Source organism: Ochotona curzoniae, unplaced genomic scaffold (assembly GCF_017591425.1).
Source record: "Ochotona curzoniae isolate NIBS_2020 unplaced genomic scaffold, NIBS_Ocur_1.0 contig_66, whole genome shotgun sequence".
NCBI lineage: Eukaryota > Metazoa > Chordata > Mammalia > Lagomorpha > Ochotonidae > Ochotona > Ochotona curzoniae.
This window is the reverse complement of record NW_024466512.1, coordinates 247,991-266,259: the sequence shown is the minus strand read 5'-3', so window position 1 is coordinate 266,259 and position 18,269 is coordinate 247,991. Positions and strand designations below refer to the sequence as shown.

The 18,269-nt window shown below is 60.0% G+C and overlaps 1 protein-coding gene across 1 annotated transcript in view; it reads right to left on the bottom strand.

Annotated features, from left to right (window-relative positions):
* Nucleotides 1-18,269, bottom strand: part of CFAP46 (cilia and flagella associated protein 46) — a 46,050-nt gene that overhangs the window by 25,099 nt on the left and 2,682 nt on the right. Inside the window, exons 7-24 of the mRNA XM_040992475.1 lie at nt 17,730-17,824; nt 16,552-16,662; nt 15,281-15,380; nt 14,028-14,126; nt 13,317-13,507; nt 12,027-12,255; nt 11,778-11,898; nt 10,990-11,113; nt 10,063-10,193; nt 8,528-8,655; nt 6,746-6,879; nt 5,869-6,081; nt 4,601-4,766; nt 2,853-3,002; nt 2,124-2,231; nt 1,635-1,801; nt 1,243-1,374; nt 899-1,061 (exon numbers count right to left, since the gene is read on the bottom strand). Of these exons, the coding sequence (XP_040848409.1) occupies nt 899-1,061; nt 1,243-1,374; nt 1,635-1,801; nt 2,124-2,231; nt 2,853-3,002; nt 4,601-4,766; nt 5,869-6,081; nt 6,746-6,879; nt 8,528-8,655; nt 10,063-10,193; nt 10,990-11,113; nt 11,778-11,898; nt 12,027-12,255; nt 13,317-13,507; nt 14,028-14,126; nt 15,281-15,380; nt 16,552-16,662; nt 17,730-17,824 (2,562 nt within the window). The remainder of the gene's footprint in view (nt 1-898; nt 1,062-1,242; nt 1,375-1,634; nt 1,802-2,123; nt 2,232-2,852; nt 3,003-4,600; nt 4,767-5,868; nt 6,082-6,745; nt 6,880-8,527; nt 8,656-10,062; nt 10,194-10,989; nt 11,114-11,777; nt 11,899-12,026; nt 12,256-13,316; nt 13,508-14,027; nt 14,127-15,280; nt 15,381-16,551; nt 16,663-17,729; nt 17,825-18,269) is intronic.

Genomic DNA, 18,269 nt, shown 5'->3' with positions numbered 1-18,269 from the left:
CATTACCACATAGTATACCAACTGCACACAGACAAAACCCACATTTATTACACAAAAACACATTCACCCCCACAAATAAACACAACAGCACAAAGACATACAAATATACCACACAGCACAAAGACATTATTATACAACATGCAACACCACACACACACCAAAATTTACACATCAAGACATACACACGTACAAGCATATATGCATCACCATGCAGACACAGCACTTAACACATGCACTCACCACGCACGCAAATTCATGCCTACGTAACACACACCAGTGCACACACTGCACCACAGAGCCATGGCCCTCGGTCTTGTCAGTGAAGCTGAGTGTTGGCTCCAGACCAGCGGGGAAGAGGAGCACGTGAGAGAACACATCCTCACATATGGCCTCACACACGGCCTCAGATGCCCAGGCTGACGGGGAACACGGATCTCAAATGCAAAGTCTAACTGCACATCTTGGGAAATTAGGAAAAGAGCAAGCCAACAGCAGAGCAGCAGGAGAGGACAGCACGGAGAAACAATAGAAACTTCGCAGCCTGCAAGCTGCTTCTACAAAAACATTGACAAAGCTGACAAGCCTTTAACTAGGCTAACCCACAACAAAGGAAGCCTCAAAGCCCCGAAGCCCAGCAGCAGGACGGGGCCCTGCGGGTACCCGGGTGGAGGGGAGACCCCAGGCACAGGCGCTACCCTCAACCTTGATTTGCACCAGGAGCCACAAACCTCAGGCCACAGGGTCAGGGGTTCAACACAGTGTGTGGCTCTGAAAGGGACCTCTAGGAGGACAAGGAGTATGGGCAGGTCCAGGCCAGCTTTGCGCTCAGCCGGACAGTTCCACGGGGTCTGGGTGTCCTTGGCACCTGGCCCATCAGTCCCGTCCCTCAACCAGGCACCTGCGGTTTGGCTTCCGTCTTGTTGATGAGGTTGATGATCCGCTGGATGGCACCCTTGGCCTTCTTCCTGCTGACTGCTGAGGACAGGAAAGGCAGCCAGGCATTCCAGTACTGCCGCGCGGCCAGCATCACCAGGGCACTGTTGCCTGCAATGCTCCCAAACCTGCAAACATGCTGGGCTGGGTGGGTGCAGACCACAGCTCTCAGGGCAGCACCTGCTCGGCCCCATAGCTTCTGGACACTCAGAGGAGGCAAAGTCGCCCTGGGGTGCATGCCCCATTCCCACTGCTCAGTGCCCTAGGCTTCTGACCCGCCCTCAGCCCCTTTGTCCAGTTGCTAGGCACCTGGCACTCTCCATGAAGGCCTTGGCCGCCACCAGCCGCACTTGCTTCCTGCCCTTCAGGTTCTCCATGATGCTCCTGCCCTGGATGCCTGCCGCGGTGCTCAGCATCTCTGCCATAAGCCGGGCCTCGACCCTGATGGTCAGCAGGTGCTCAGAAGTTGGGCCTTGCCCTCCCCACCCCACTTCTGCTCAGGACGAGTCTACACCGTGAGGAGCTTGGGCCATGGTCTGCATGGTGCGGATACCATGATGACACATCTGCCCCACAAGGACACCACAGGTCTACGCTGCAAGGACACTGCATCTACACCACAGGGACACATGAGGACATGTGAGGACACCACAGGTCTACACCGCAGGGGCATGACAAGGACCTGCCACAGGGCTACTTACGGACCAAGCATCCGCAGGTACTTGATGCCCATCTCCATGGCCCTGTGGGCACAGGCCATGGCGGCCTCGTGGTCATGGGCTGCAAAGGCGAAGTGGGCTAGCCGGGTCAGAGCCTGCAGCTCTACCAGGGGGTCCAACCAGTTGCACTCGGAAGCCATCTTCACCACCTTCCAGGAGGTGGAGGGAAGACGTGTCAGGTGCCCAGGTGGCCCACACGTTTAGGACCCAGCACTGTGAGGCCCCCGGGATACAGCACCAATGGCAGGGGATGACCAGACCCCCTCAGGCTGTCTCCTGGGGCAAAGCTGCCACATCAGGGCATCTAGGATGGAGGTTCCAGACATGAAACTGAGGTCAAGCTCAGACAGCATCCACTGGGGAGACCTCAGGGAGGACTCTGACCCTGCTCTCCTTGTCTTGGGGTCAGGGCCTCTTTGCAGCTGACACCTACATGGGCCAGGGAGGGACGGTGAGGTCTGGGGTGCTTACCTGGGCCAGGGGAGGCACACTGAAGTCCAGGAGGCCCTGCCCATTGCATGAGTACATTTCTAAGGCCACGAGCACTCTGGTCACGGCGTTGACATCCTCGGGCATGCTCTGTGGGAGAGGATGAGTAGCTGCAGTTCCTGGGGCTGCGAGGGGGCCCTGAGGGGGCCTCATGGGGCTGCAAGGGGGCCCTGAGGGGGCCTCATGGCATGCTGGCTCTGCAGCGAGAACTGGCCGACCCTGGGGGTGCTATGGTCAGGCTGTGTGGCACCACGACCATGTTACCTTGGGTCATCCAGAGGCCATGACCTCAGGAGCCCATGGACACAGGTGGCAGCTGGACTGGCAGTTTCTGCCAGGACCCACCCTGAGCCCCACCTTCCTTGGCTTTCAGCAAAATCTCTCGACCTGGCCCAGGCCCTGTCCCCATCCTCAGCCAGGCTCCTGGGGCTTCCTGATCACTGACCGGTCACGTCACAGCAGTCAAGGTCAGGGGCCTGGGTCCGCCCCTCCCCAGTCCTCGGTCTTCAAGCTCAAAGGCCCTGCACCCTGCCTAGGAGGACCAGCTACAGAGGGTCCAGACAGCAGTCCAGCAGGGCTTCTGTGCCTCAGCCTCCTGCCCTGTGTCCCAAGGGCAACCAACCCAGTTACCCAGAACGTGGGCCTAAAGATGCTGTGACACACGGTGTGTAGCTAGCGCCCAGTGGCCCCAGGGACAGGACACAGGCGCACCTGCCCTTCAGGGCCCAGCCGTGGCCCTATCTGCTGCTGCTGTAGCTGCTTGGCCTTCACCCAGGTGGCCACCAACTGCTGCCGTGTGCTCATGCACACCACCTCCTCAGAGCCACTCCCATCCATGAGGTTCAGGGCAAACTCGCAGACCTGAGATAGACAAGACAGGACTGACAGGATGCACTTCTCACTCCACACTTCAGCATCCCCATGGCCTGGCCCCAGGAGGTGCTCACTCCATGACCAGCCCCCTGCCCTTGCCTCTCTACCCCTTTCTCTGCACCTCGGTGCAGTGCCCCCAGCTCCCCCAACGGCACCTGTGGGTCTGCAAGTGACGGACACAGCCTAAAGGCCAAGCCTCTGATGCTGGGGCGTCCACAGTAGCACCGTCCTTTTGTTCAGCCTCACCCGCTTCTGCCAGCCCAGGGCCTGGCCCTGCTGAGCCCACTGGGCCCACTAATACCACCTGCCCTGCTGAGCTCTGATGGTCCCAACAACTCACTCTCAGGCTTTGGCTGACTGCTCAGTTACAAAGGGTGAGGGTGCTCAGAGCTCTGGACAGCACCAGAAATTCTCCCTAACCATTACATGCCCAGTCACCCAGAACTCAGTGTGGGGGCACGCCAGCCTCATCTGACCACATGCTGGGTCAGGTGCTTTTCTAAGAGGATGGTCACACTGCTACCCGAGTCACCCTTAGGACTCACACCCCAGCTCACGCCCCGACACTGGCAGGCCTCACCCCCCGGCTCGCCCCTACACCCTCCCTACCCTCACCCCCCTACTCCCCCCTACACCCTCCCTACCCTCACCCCCCTACTCCCCCCTACACCCTCCTTACCCTCACTCCCCTACTCCCCCCTCCCCCTCCTTACCCTCACTCCCCTACTCCCCCCTCCCCCTCCTTACCCTCACCCCCCGGCTCGCCCCTACACCCTCCCTACCCTCACCCCCCTACTCCCCCCTACACCCTCCCTACCCTCACCCCCCTACTCCCCCCTACACCCTCCCTACCCTCACTCCCCTACTCCCCCCTACACCCTCCCTACCCTCACTCCCCTACTCCCCCCTTCCCCTCCTTACCCTCACACCCCTACTCCCCCCTACACCCTCCCTACCCTCACACCCCTACTCCCCCCTACACCCTCCCTACCTGCACCCCCTACTCCCCCCTACACCCTCCCTACCCTCACCCCCCGGCTCACCCCCTACACCCTCCCTACCCTCACCCCCTGGCTCATCCCCTACACCCTCCCTACCCTCACACCCCTACTCCCCCCTACACCCTCCCTACCCTCACTCCCCTACTCCCCCCTTCCCCTCCTTACCCTCACACCCCTACTCCCCCCTACACCCTCCCTACCCTCACCCCCTTACTCCCCCCTACTCCCTCCCTACCCTCACACCCCTACTCCCCCCTACACCCTCCCTACCCTCACCCCCTACTCCCCCCTACACCCTCCCTACCCTCACCCCCCGGCTCATCCCCTACACTCTCCCTACCCTCACTCCCCTACTCCCCCCTTCCCCTCCTTACCCTCACCCCCTACTCCCCCCTACACCCTCCCTACCCTCACCCCCTTACTCCCCCCTACTCCCTCCCTACCCTCACACCCCGGCTCACACCCTCCACACCTTAGCAGGCCTCACCCCTGGCTCACAGCTCCACCCCGACAAGCCTCACACTACCCAGGCCCCACATTCCAGGCTCAGGCCCCTGGTGTCTCTCCTCCCACCCCCGGCTGCACCTCCACTGCTGTCCTGATATCATTGGTGGCTCCCGAGTCCAGCGTGGTATGCTGCATGATGGGCCGCCCCAGCTTCTTGGACTTCTCTGGTGTCTGGGTTGGGATCCAACTGATGATAAGGCCTCGTGCCAAGGCACTGCACAGCACAGCCAAGGTCTGCACATCCCTGCAACAAGAGTGCCACACACAATGCCAGCTCAGCTGGGACGACCCATGCACAGTGAGCTGCCGGAGCAAGCTGTCCCTATCTCCCCACCATGAGAGGAACTGCTCTTGGTCTTGGCTGTGGGAAGATGGGTAGTACCCACAGCCCAGGTGACACTGTGCCCACAGCCCAGGTGACACCCTGCCCACAGCCCAGGTGAGACCATGCCCACAGCCCAGGTGACACCATGCCCTCTGTCCAGGTGACACCATGCCCTCTGTCCAGGTGACACCATGCCCTCTGCCCAGGTCACAACGTGCCCACTGCCCAGGTCACAACGTGCCCACTGCCCAGGTGACACCATGCCCTCTGCCCAGGTGACACTATACCCACTGCCCAGGTCACAACGTGCCCATGGCCCAGGTGACACCATGCCCTCTGCCCAGGTGACACCCTGCCCTCTGCCCAGGTGACACCCTGCCCACTGCCCAGGTCACAACGTGCCCACTGCCCAGGTGACACTGTGCCCACTGTCCAGGTGACACCATGCCCTCTGCCCAGGTGACACTGTACCCACTGCCCAGGTCACAACGTGCCCACTGCCCAGGTGACACCAGACCCACAGCCCAGGCGACACCCTGCCCACTGCCCAGGTCGCAACGTGCCCACTGCCCAGGTGACACTGTGCCCACTGTCCAGCTGACACCATGCCCACTGCCTAGGTGACACCGTGCCTGCTGTGCCGGTGGCCATGAGGGGCAGCTGTCAACAGCCAGTCACGAGTCCCCAGGGTTTGCACTGAATCTTCCACATTTCTCACTGGAAACATCATGGGGTGACAACATGGAAAACAGCTGAAAGTGGCCCCAGGGCTGCTCCCAGTTGGGCAGCCATGCCATGAGGAGGGAGCCATTGGTCCAGGTCCTAGGGGCCTGCCACAGGGTGAGCACCGCTGATGCACCCCGACCCTTCCCTTCCCTCTCACCCACCCTCCCCCCAAACCACCCTGCACCCCACCCCCCTGCTTGTCCATACCACCTCAGCCCTCTGCCACTACAGAAATCCCGACCCCCTCATTACCCACATTTCTGGCTTCAGCATGGGAGTGATGGTGCACACCCACCCGTTGTGGCCTGTGTCCCTGACGATGTTCAGCAGGTGGTACAGGGCCTCCACCAGCTCCTTCTGTCGCCCTGCCTCGATGAGGTGGCGGTTGTGGTTCAGGACGTAGACCATGGCATTCTGCACAATCCAAGCTTCTCCTATCTCCTGGCCGATTTCTGCCGAGCGCAGCCAGTTGCTCATGGCGTACTGCGACAGGCTTTCTATCCAGGTCCTGAAGAGCACACACCAGGGAGATCTGAGGCGACCCCAAGCTGGTCCCCTGCAGCCTCACAGAGGGTGGGGTAACTTTCAGATGCAGCTGCTGGGGCCTGCAGGGTGGGAGTGCACAGAGAGACCTGGAGGGCCCTGCGTTCTGCCCCCACCCCACCTCCACTGCCACCTGGCACTGTCTGGCACAGCTTGCCCAATTCGGGCCAAGCTTGCCCCCTTGGTCTCACTCCCACCTGGACCCTTGCAGCTGCTCCTTGCTAGCCTTCCCTCATTCTGGGATCATCCACGCTGAGCACAACTGTCAAGGCTTGGCCTGGGCTGGCCTGTCCACCTCTGTAACTTCCCCTTCACCTTCTTGCCTCCTCTCCGTGCTGCCTGCACCTCAGTCTTCCTCGCTTAGGCACTGCCCTGGGCATGGACAAGGTCAGCCAGCCTCACAGCCGGCTTGGAAGGGCAGGGAACATGCACCCTCTAAGAGCCAGGTGTTTTGCCCATTCAGTCCAGGACCTCTGGTTTGCAGACCCTGTCTGGTCTCCCGCTGGGCCTGCCAGAGGCTGATGGGCCATCATGGCTTCCACCCATCACACTGGTCCCCAGGCAGTCTACCCAGAAGACCCTGGGCCCGTGGCCCCACAGTGACACCCACAGTCACCAGCATAGCTGACCTATACGTGATCCATTCTGTGCTTGTCTCTGGGGCCTCTGGCACATAGCCAGCCGGGTGTTGGCTCAAATCCTCAGGAGGAACAGGTGGGTCATTCAGCTCCACACCTTCTGACCGCAGCAAGTGGACAGTGGCCTGAGCAGCAGGGGGCAACAAGAGAGGGTAGTGGGGGGATATGTGAGATGGGGCACACAGCATAGAGCATGGGGACAGAGTGGGGGACACAGCAGAGGGCATGGGGGACAGTGTAGGGACACAGCAGAGGGCATGGAGGACAGGGTAGGGACAGCACAGAGGGTATGGAGGACAGGGTGGGGACAGCAGAGGGTATGGAGGGCAGGGTAGGGACAGCAGAGGGTATGGAGGACAGGGTGGGGACAGCAGAGGGTATGGAGGACAGGGTGGGGACAGCACAGAGGGCATGGAGGACAGGGTGGGGACAATACAGAGGGTATGGAGGACAGGGTGGGGACACAGCAGAGGGCATGGAGGACAGGGTAGGGACAGCACAGAGGGCATGGAGGACAGGGTGGGGACAGCAGAGGGTATGGAGGACAGGGTGGGGACAGCACAGAGGGCATGGAGGACAGGGTAGGGACAGCACAGAGGGTATGGAGGACAGGGTGGGGACATAGCAGAGGGCATGGAGGACAGGGTAGGGACAGCACAGAGGGTATGGAGGACAGGGTGGGGACAGCAGAGGGTATGGAGGACAGGGTGGGGACAACACAGAGGGTATGGAGGACAGGGTAGGGACACAGCAGAGGGCATGGAGGACAGGGTAGGGACAGCACAGAGGGTATGGAGGACAGGGTGGGGACAGCAGAGGGTATGGAGGACAGGGTAGGGACAGCACAGAGGGTATGGAGGACAGGGTAGGGACACAGCAGAGGGCATGGAGGACAGGGTGGGGACAGCACAGAGGGTATGGAGGACAGGGTGGGGACAGCAGAGGGTATGGAGGACAGGGTAGGGACACAGCACAGAGGGTATGGAGGACAGGGTGGGGACAGCACAGAGGGCATGGAGAACAGGGTGGGGACAGTACAGAGGGCATGGGGACAGGGTGGGGACAGCTGGAGACAGAGTGGGGACAGCACAGAGGGCATGGGGACAGGTTGGGGACACAGCAGAGTGTGTCAGGGGCTGGGTAGATGCAAGGAACCCAGCACAGAGGCTGTGGGTATAGGGGCATGTGGGGGACACTGGGTAGCCCCTTTCCGTGAATTTGAGTGCTGCAGAGGGTAGAGTGTGCACTACCAGTCTGAGCTGCCCAATCCCTCAGCCATGCCCTGGGTTCACTGTGCCAGCTCCACAATCAGCCCCACGCCCTGAGCCCACAGCACAGGTCTGGTGCTCACAGCCTCGGTAATCTAGAGCATCACTCAGCCCAGGAAGCCCAAATGAATTTACTCAAGAATGGCCCTGAAGACCGCCACCCAGGCCTGGGTCAGGGGGTCAGCCCAGGAGCCCTGGCAGGGTTTGGATCCAGCCAGCCACAGTCTGGGCCTCTGTGGACAGGGCCTGGACAGTGAGGCGCAGCCCTGGCCCTTTTAGCAAGTACCCGCCCCTTTCAAGGGCTGTGACACTGGGAACAGCAGTCACTGCTCACAATCCATGAACCCACACCCACAAGTATGGCCGTGGACTCTGGTCCTCCAGGAAAGCTTCCCTGGCACACGAAGGTGCGAAGTGTGGGGTGCCATGGTCACGTGTGTCTGCTGTGGTATGAAAATGGGCAAGGGGGCCTGGTGGACAGCACTGGCCTGGATGTGGCACGTACCTCGGCGTTGATGAATCCCACCTCCGCAAACCCCCTCAGCAGGTCGGGCAGCAGCTGCTGCTGTAGGGAAGCCTCTGGTACAGCCCTGGAGTCCTGAGTGGGCCCCTCCCCACCTTTCTTCTTCTTTCCTGGGGGAGCAGAGCCACTGTTTGCAGGAAGTACAGCACTGGGCGCCTAGCCCACCTGGCTCATAGCCAACTTGCGCTCTGGGCAGGCCAGACCATGTGGGAACAGGGGTCTCTGGGGAGCTCCCAGGGACAGCATCTACAGCTCAAGCCTGCAGGTGCTGTGGGGAGGCTGGCAAACTTTCTGGGCCCAAGAGAACTCTGTCTCTCCCCCTCCTGACCCCTCCAACACCTCTTCCATCTGCTGCCTCCTCCTGACTGTCCAGGGTCTAAGTCCTCCTGGGCTTGGGGTTCTGGCTCAGTTCTAGGACCCTGCTCTGGCAGGCAGCCCAGCACACACCTGCCCCGAGGCAGTGAGTCTGGTCACACCACAGTGTCTGCCCTGAGCCTGCAGGCTCCCACACCAGCTCTGGCCTCCCTGCTGACCCTCCATAGACCAGGGACAGCCAGCTCATGGCCAGACACACAGCTGCCCAGAAGCAAGAATGGCGGTGATGACCGGAGTTGCGGGCAGTCACTCAAGGTCAGCAGAAAATAGGGCAGAACAGGCGAGTATCCAAGTCCCTGATACAAATAGGCATAGGGTATACAATTCCCCAGGCACTCGACCACCCTAGAGGACCACACTGCAATTCCCCAGGCACTCCACCACCCCGGAGGACCACAATGCAATGACCCATAGAACGTACAATTCACCAAGTACTCAACCACCCTGGAAACAGCACTGCAATTACTGCACTGCGCACAGTGTGTGTTCTCACAGACGCGCTAACCCAGCATCCCTCAGCTGTGGCTGGCTGACTCCACGGCATCAGAGAGGCCTCACATGGAGGCTCATCCAGGTTGCCGAGGCCCCAGATATAGGAGCACCCATGACGGCTGGGGGTGACCTGCGTGGCACTCACCTTGGACCCCAGTGGCACTCACCCTGGACCCCAGGTGGCACTCACCCTGGATCCCAGGTGGCACTCACCCTGGACCCCATGTGGCACTCACCTAAGACCACACGTGGCACTCACCCTGGACCCCATGTGGCACTCACCCTGGACCCCACGTGGCACTCATCCTGGACCCCACATGGCACTCACCCTGGACCCCATGTGGCACTCACCTAAGACCACACGTGGCACTCACCCTGGACCCCATGTGGCACTCACCCTGGACCCCATGTGGCACTCACCTAAGACCACACGTGGCACTCACCCTGGACCCCACGTGGCACTCACCCTGGACCCCACATGGCACTCACCCTGGACCCCATGTGGCACTCACCTAAGACCACACGTGGCACTCACCCTGGACCCCATGTGGCACTCACCCTGGACCCCATGTGGCACTCACCCTGGACCCCATGTGCCACTCACCTAAGACCACAGGTGGCACTCACCCTGGACCCTGCATGGTGCTCACCTTTTCGCACCCTCAGTGGTCTCCTCGCCTTGATGTTGTCATAGAGCAGACAGAAGCGGCTCGCTGCCCGACAGACATCCCACACTCCCTGCTTTCGGGCAACCTTGGAGAGCTCCATCCAGATCTCTATCCTGCTCACAGGACCCATGGGAAAGGGTCAGTCAGCCAGCCAGAAGGCACAGGCTGGGGAGCACCCTAAGGCAGCCACGCCCAGGCCCAGGTAGCAGCCATGCCCCAGGCCCAGGGTATGGGGAGAAGCCCCCATGGCAGCCACGCCCAGGCCCAGGTGGCAGCCATGCCCCAGGCGGGCAGATGTACCAGGCAGGCACTGTACCAGGTCAGGGGCTATGCCCCAACACCACCTGGCAGGTGCTGGGAAACTCTTAGGGGCCTGTTCTGGTCTCTGTGTCATGGACAGCCCTAGTCTCCCGCATGAGTAGGACGTGGACAACCCCAAAGATCACACTCCCTGATGCCCAGACCCTGGGAGCCCAAACCCCGAGGGGCAGAACCCACAAACAGCACTTGTGCTGGGACGCTGCCTAGGGGAACCAGAGGGCGGGGCCATGTGTTTCTGGTAGTGACCTGCTTGAGTGGGGTCTCCGGGCAACCACAGCTCTTCATGGACATCACCCCAACCCTTGGCCATCAGGATAGCAGCTGAGGCCACACCCAGGGGCCTGGGCATGTGTCACTTGGCTGGTGAGGTGACCCTCACACCATATGCCCAGCATGAGGCTGCCCTTTGCCCTTTACCCACGTGCACATCATCACCTCCCACTCCAGGTGTCCGGCATGTCTTCCCACCCAAGAAGGGAAGTGTCTCCCAGCATGGAGATCTGGGCCTCAGGGATCTCCAGCTCCCAGACTCCCGACTGGGACAACCCCCGACTGGGCTGCACTGGGCTGGGCCTCTCTGTAACTCACCTCTCTTTGTCATTTTCATGCCCCAGGCGCCGCAGGTGTCCCGCCGCCTTGTCCACACTGATCATGTGGTGCCGTGCCTTCGCGAACAGGTAGGTGAACCGGCCTCTGTTCTTTCCAGTGGACACTGAGAACAGGATCAACCCCACAGGGATGCGACCTTAGCTTAGTGTGAGCAGGTAAGCCTCTGTGAGACCGACAGCAGCCCAGGCCAAAGCCCATGAGTCCCTGAGGGCTGCTGCATAATGCTGGCCGTCCCAGGCTGTTCTGGCTATCCCCCAAGTGTGCTGGCTGTCCCCTGGGCAGTACTGACCGTTCCTGGGCAGTGCTGGCCATCCCTGGGCCATGCTGGCCATGCCCCGGGCAGTACTGGCCATCCTCCAGGCAATGCTGGCCATCCCTGGGCAGTGCTGGCCATCCCTGGGCCGTGCTGGTCATCCCCCGGGCAGTGCTGGCCATCCCTGGGCCGTGCTGGTCATCCCTGGGCCGTGCTGGTCATCCCTGGGCAGTGCTGGTCATCCCCTGGGTGGTACTGGCTGATAACCCCTCAGCTCACCCCATGCCTGACCTTGTGTCTGCTCAGGTGCTGAGGGACATGGCAGTGCAAGGAGAGGTCATCCCTCCCCTGGCTCCTGGGAGGCTTGAAGTGGCGTGTTGGCAGCCAAGGTGCCCGCTGTGGTGCCTCAAGCTTCCCGGAAAGCCAGGGGCCCCACATGTGCAGTACAGGGGTGGGGAGGGGAGAGGTAGGGCATGCCTGAGCAGCCCCAGAGCTGAGCCAAGCTGGAGCTCACCTTTAGCCTCATTCTCACTGTCCAGCACAATCTGGAAGGTGTCGGGCGCCAAGGCCAACCCCGCGTTCACCAGGAGGGCTCGCTGCTTCCTGACACTGTCCTTGAGGGTGACTTTCTTGGCCTGCAAGGGGCCACCAGTGAGTGGTGGCTCCTTGGAGCCTGCAGCCAGCAGAGAGCCCTGGAGCTCCAGGGACATGCCCAGGGTAGGGTGGGTACTGGGAAGTCCCCTCCTTTCTCCCCATGTGGTACCTGCTCGATGGCCAGGATGGCCTTGTCCTCTGCACGCTCTGGGCACTGGTACAGCATGGTACACAGGCGCAGCCGGTTTGCAGCCATCTGGAGCCTGTCCTGGTAGAGGCCCAAGCTGTCGAGGCCCATGGCCTTCTGCAGATGCTGCATGGCGGGCTCCAGCCGGTCCTCATCCTCCTCGATGTATGCCAGCTCCATGTGCACTTGGCAGCGCAGTAGGGTCATGAGGCTGTGGACAGGTGGTGTCCCTGAGGTGGCCATATCAGGCCATAGCAAGCCTGAGTGGAGGGTTCCCCAGTCCCCCAGGATCGCAGAGCCAGCAATGAGCACTGCTGAGTCCAGGCTCGGCTGGGAGGGGCAGGGGCAAGCCGGCTCTCCCTATGCCAGGGGTGTTGCTGGTCAGCTCAGCCAGAGGGGAGGAGCCTGGCCAGTGGCTCGCCAAGATCTGGGACACCAGAGTCACAGGGGTCTAAGCCCCAGAGCAGCCCTACCCTGAGAGAGCCCAACAGCAAAGCCTTATGCCAGGAGGGCGGGCCCAGCATCACCCAAGACATGACCCCACACAGCTCCAAAAACGCTAACTACAACTGAGGCACAAACTGAGTGAAAACAAACCCCTTTCTGAAAGAAAGCAAAATGCAATTCAGAATGTCATCAGGATGCACCTGACAAAAATCACTAGAAACACAAGGGGACGGCTGACACGGATGGGCTGGGTGCTGGACAGACACTACAAGGTCAGGGTGCCCAAGCACCTCCTCCAGTGTCAGCGAGAAAAGGACATGGCCTTCCAGCAGAGAACAGAACCTGGAAAAAGTGGAAACATCTAAAGGAAAAATCACTGACATAAGAACCGCGCCCGGCTGAGGGTCATGTGACGAGAGAACAAAGAGGGTCCGTGAGCCACCGCCCATGGGAAATGCCAGTTCTTCCAGGAACTGCAGTGTGAGCCCACATGGCCGCTGGCAGTGCCAAGCCAGGCGTGGGGCACAGGGTCCCTCACCAGGAGACCCCAAGCAAACACCACCAGCAAGTGAAAAGACGTTCTCCACCAACTGCCACAGCAGGAGGGGTTCATGCAACAGGCCCACTGGTGGCCCCTTGCAGGCCAAGAAAGTCACCCTCAAGGACAGTGTCAGCCCACGGGCACCCCGGGGAGGGCCAAGGCCTCAGCCCACGGGCACCCCGGGAAGGGCCAAGGCCTCAGCCCAGCAGCTCCATCCGCCTTCCCTGGAGCCCTGCCCACTTTGCTCCCACCCTGCCCGGGGCCCCGCCTGCGGGCACAGCCACCTGTCCACCTTCTCCAGGACCTCTGCAATGCTGCCCAGAGGCTTCCGCAGGTGGTGCCGCAAGTTGTGCTGCAGCAGGGGCAGGCAGGCATCCCACAGGGTGGCGCACACCACGTGGACAACACGTGCGTCCCCCAGGCGGACCGCACGCTGCAGCAGCACATCCAGTCTCTTCACGATGTTCAGCTGGGCCTATGGAGCAGGCAGCAGATGGTTCTGAAGGGTGTGCAAGGCATGGCCTGGTCCAGCTGGTGCTGACCTGAGACCATGGGCCGCATTGAGGCCTGGGTACTCCAATCCCATGTGTCAGATGGCATCCCTGAGTCAGTGACAGTGCCCAATGACCTGCCCCAGTTGACCTGGCACTGCCCAGGACAGATGAGTTCTCACCCACATGGGGCTCCGCGCCCCCCAGCACAGGGGTCTTCTTTATCATGCCCACTCACACTCTCCTCGCCTGCCTCATTCCCCAGGGCCTGTCTCCCACCATGCAGGGCCTGGCGCGCCCACAGCTCCTGGCCCATGAGCGGCTGTGAGGGATGCCGCTCCGGGGTCCATGTGAGCCAGGTCTAGGCAGCACTGCGATGGGGGAGGGAGCTCTCCCACCTCCCTCCCGGCATGACCTGTCCTGCGCAGGGGCGGGTCCAGCACAGGTCCAGAGGACATCCTTAGCACCCACTCCAGCACCCCGCACGACGCTGCCAAGCCTCACCTCAACAGCCGCCCGGGTGTAGACTTTGAATCTGCTTTCCAGCTTCAAAGCTTCCAGTTCGCACTCCAGACACTCGATTTCTATCAGCTTCCCAGGGTCCTGCAGGCAGAAGGAGCGCAAGCATTCATTTGCGTCACAGAGCGTTTCAAGATGTGGTGGGTGCTACTCAGAAACCCAGCAAGCAAGCTACACGACTACAGGGGTGACAGATAAACCCAGACGGTTCCACACCAGCCAGCCTGTCTGTGCACACTGCAACAGCAGTAAAGTGACTCCCAACAGCAGGGGGGTAAACAAACGCAGACGGTTCCACACCAGCTAGCCTGATGTGCACACTGTAACAGCAGCAAGGCGACTCCCTACCGAACACAACCTTGAGCTTTTCAATAACGAAGCCAATTTCAGATACTTCCTCCCCCAAGTTCAGCAAACAGGTTTCACTTAGAACCCTGCGTAGAAAATTCTGCGTAGAAACCCAGAGCTCAGAATCCACCGCAGGCTGAGGATGCATGCAGTGTAGACCAGCCCACTGCCCAGCACACTCAGGATGCATGCAGTGTAGATCAGCCCACTGCCCAGCACACTCAGGATGCATGCAGTGTAGACCAGCCCACTCCTACCACAAAACAGAAAGCATGTGACAGGAATTTACAACATATAGGCTTGGGGGTCCCAATCATATCACTTCAACGCAGACAGTAATGAAGCAGCAGGCCTCGGAGGCAGCTGTCTTGCCCTAAATCCAAAAACTCCACGATTATTCCTATGTCCTGCCTCCTGGTCTTTTAGGAAACAGGAGCTTTGCTCATAACAAGATGCAGGTGTCTCTTTGGAGATTCCAGACTTCCAGGAGTACAGTCACCTGTACAATTAACCCTTACAGTATTACACCCGGACACGCACACGGGGTGCCCGCCGTGCCCAAGCTCCCCCACCTGCTGGCCCTTCCGTCACTGTGGTACACCCGCCCCGGACACGCACACGGGGTGCCCGCCGTGCCCAAGCTCCCCCACCTGCTGGCCCTTCCGTCACTGTGGTACACCCGGACACACACACGGGGTGCCCGCCGTGCCCAAGCTCCCCCACCTGCTGGCCCTTCCGTCACTGTGGTACACCCGGACAAGCACACGGGGTGCCCGCCGTGCCCAAGCTCCCCCACCTGCTGGCCCTTCCGTCACTGTGGTACACCCGTCCCGGACACGCACACGGGGTGCCTGCCATGCCTCTGGTCAGCAGCAGTCACTGACCCTTACTTGGCTGTCCATTTTCTTCAGGTCTGAGAGGCAGTCAGCAGAGATCTCCTCGCACTTCAAGGTCAAGGAGAGACGAGCCAATTCAAAGAGCAGGAGCATCCTGGATCAGCAGAGACAAAGCACCCCACTTGGGTGAGTGATGGGGACATGTCAGCACCTGCCTGACGAGCATCCAGCTCAGCCAGCAGCAGAAGACATGGACACAAGAACCAGAGCAATGAGGGAGATTTTGTTACTGGCAGGTCCGAGCTGCATGAGATGAAGCAGTGGGGCATCTGGAGTGATTCCCCTCACTCCACCAGGAGGCAGGCGTGCAGGTAATCCCAGAGCTGAGCCCCCATCGCATGCAACCCCCCATCCTCCCACAGGTGTTTATGTCAGGCCGCTTTGGGAGAGGCATCGGGCTAATGGCATGGCCACCCAGCAGCTGGGGCACAAAGCATCTGTGTCTGCAGGCCTCACAGCAGGAGGTTCCCACCACAGAGCCCAACTCTCCCGCTGCAGAACCAAGCATTCCCATTCTGGAACTCGGGTCTTCTGCCCCGGATCCCAGCGTTCCCACTCCCAGACCCAGCGCTCCCACTGCGAAGCCCGGCCCTCCATCCTTGGAGCAGGCACACAACACCGACACAATGCCAACAATGCACACGCCCACCAGTCCACTCTTGTCCACTGACGATCTGTATGTAGACATGTACATTAAAACAATGCAAGGTAAAAAAAAAAAGAAGCTCAGAGGCCACATGAGCTTTGAAAAGGAACACTGCTAGCACTGAGCACGCCTGTCATGCTTGGGAGTGCGGCCTTTGTGGGGAGTGCAGGACAGGATGAGAGACCCACCCCACTTCCTTAATCTTCCTTTCAAAATGAATAAGTAAGTAAGTCAATCAATCAAGTACAGACTGTGGAGAGTGCATGGAGTTCCTAAGGAAATCACTGAGGACCCGAACATCAGGTTCTCGGGAAGATGAGCCCGCAGCTCAGGCACCTGCTCCAGTCCCCCGGCAGACCACTGCTAGCACCAGACAGAAACGAGGGCCTGGGACGTGCAACAAAGGCTTGGCTCGGTGGAGGGGGGAGCGCCCTGTACTGCTCCTGGTGTTCTGAGATGCTGTTGGGCCCACATGACCTGAGTGGCTGAGCAAACCTCAGGACATAAGTGCCTGGGAGAAGCAGAGCGGCCCTGGTGCAGGCGGCGCTCTGCCCACTTGCCCCCCGTCCCAGTGGGCACACAGTGAAAGAGGAGGATGTAGATGGAGACACACACTCACTTTTCATCTCTGATGGAAGGAAAGCGTTGGTGGTTGTAGAAACCCAGATGCTTATGGGCCGTCTTCAGGATTCTGCTCGCGTCTTCTGGTAACTCATTTTTATTCAGTTTTCTAGGATGAATCCAAACATCCTGTCACGTTCACTAAGATTATTCCAAGAAAAATTCTACGACTCCACACTGATGTTTCCCACGGAAAGGGTCATAACAACGCCACCTCCCATGACATTGCTGCACCGCTTCCCTGACTCACCGGAAGCTTCCAGCCCCACCAGAAACAGCACACAGGTGTTTACACATTCCACTGGCCAAGCCAGACCCTCTGCTGCTCAGGGCATCTAAAGTCACATGACTCTCACAGGAAATTCCCTTCACTTCCAACACTCTGACCCCTCACCTCTCACCTCTCACTCTGACCCCTCACCTATCAATCTGGCCCCTCATCCCTCACCTCCCACTCTGACCTCTCACCTCCCACCTCTCACCCTGACCCCTCCCCTCTCTCCCCCCACTCTGACCCCTCACCCTTCCCCTCCCACTCTGACCCCTCACCTCACCTCCCACTCTGACCCCTCACCTCCTACTCCAACCTCTCACCTCCCACTCTGACCCCTCACCTCTCACCTCCAACTCTGACCTCTCACCTCTCACTTCCCACTCTGACCCCTCACCTCAGACTCTGACCTCGTCCCCTCACCCTTCACCCCCTCAGCCTCGAGTCCACCATGGTCACTGCCATCCTAGTTAGTACCTACCATTACCTCAAGTCCTCACGGCCCCTTCACACCAAACTTGCACAAGGAGCCCTCACTGCTCTGTGGGACACTCCCTCCCTGCTCCCAACCTCCCACCAGGAGCTTGCCCACAAGTCACCCTGGTTTTGCTCCATCTCACAGACATATCTGAAATCCTGTGTGCTGTGTCCCACCCGGCCGGGACACAGCTGATGCCTCTCCCACCTTTCCTGGCTGTGAAGCTTCCCCGTGTGGTTGGGGCTCTCTGGCCTCACCCCACCACGTCTGCTGGGAGGGCAGTGCAGCAGCCCGGGGTCTCCTCCGACCATCTCGCCTGGCCCACTCCTCAGGGCACCGCCAAGGTCTCTCCTACTCACTTGCTGTGCCAGGCCTCCCTCCAGAGGGACTGAGTCTTCTGACTTGCCCACCAACCCCAGTCACTTACGCTTTCAGCATGCTAATGTTGTAAGAGATGGACAGGCTGATGGAATTTTTCTTTTCTTCCTGTAACTGTAGATCATCCATTAATTCGTGCCGCACCTGCCAGACACAGGGATGCATGATATGTCCATCGCTCTAACGCAGCTGTCGCGAGGCCACGAAGCCATCTGGGTACAAACAGGAAGGCAGGCAGCTGCATGTCCGTGCCGTTCTGCACACATTCCTCCCACAGGTTTTCGTGAACTTTTACATTAAATGAAGCTGGTCCACTACAAATAAAAGGTGTTAAGTGAGGAATGCTTTTGGTGGCCATGTTTGTCATTACTTGTACAGTTACAAATCTTGAATTGATGGAAAACTCAGAGCCACTACAAGAACATTTTAGGAGTAACAGAGCAAGATCTTTGCCATGCCTGTTTAGAGAAAGTAAGCTGCATTCCTTCACTTTGTTCACACGCCTCCCTGTCAGGCCTACAAGCCCGCTTTCACTTGGACTTCTGAACCCGTGGTTGCCCCGGAGCAGCTGTCTGCCGGGCTGTCTCCG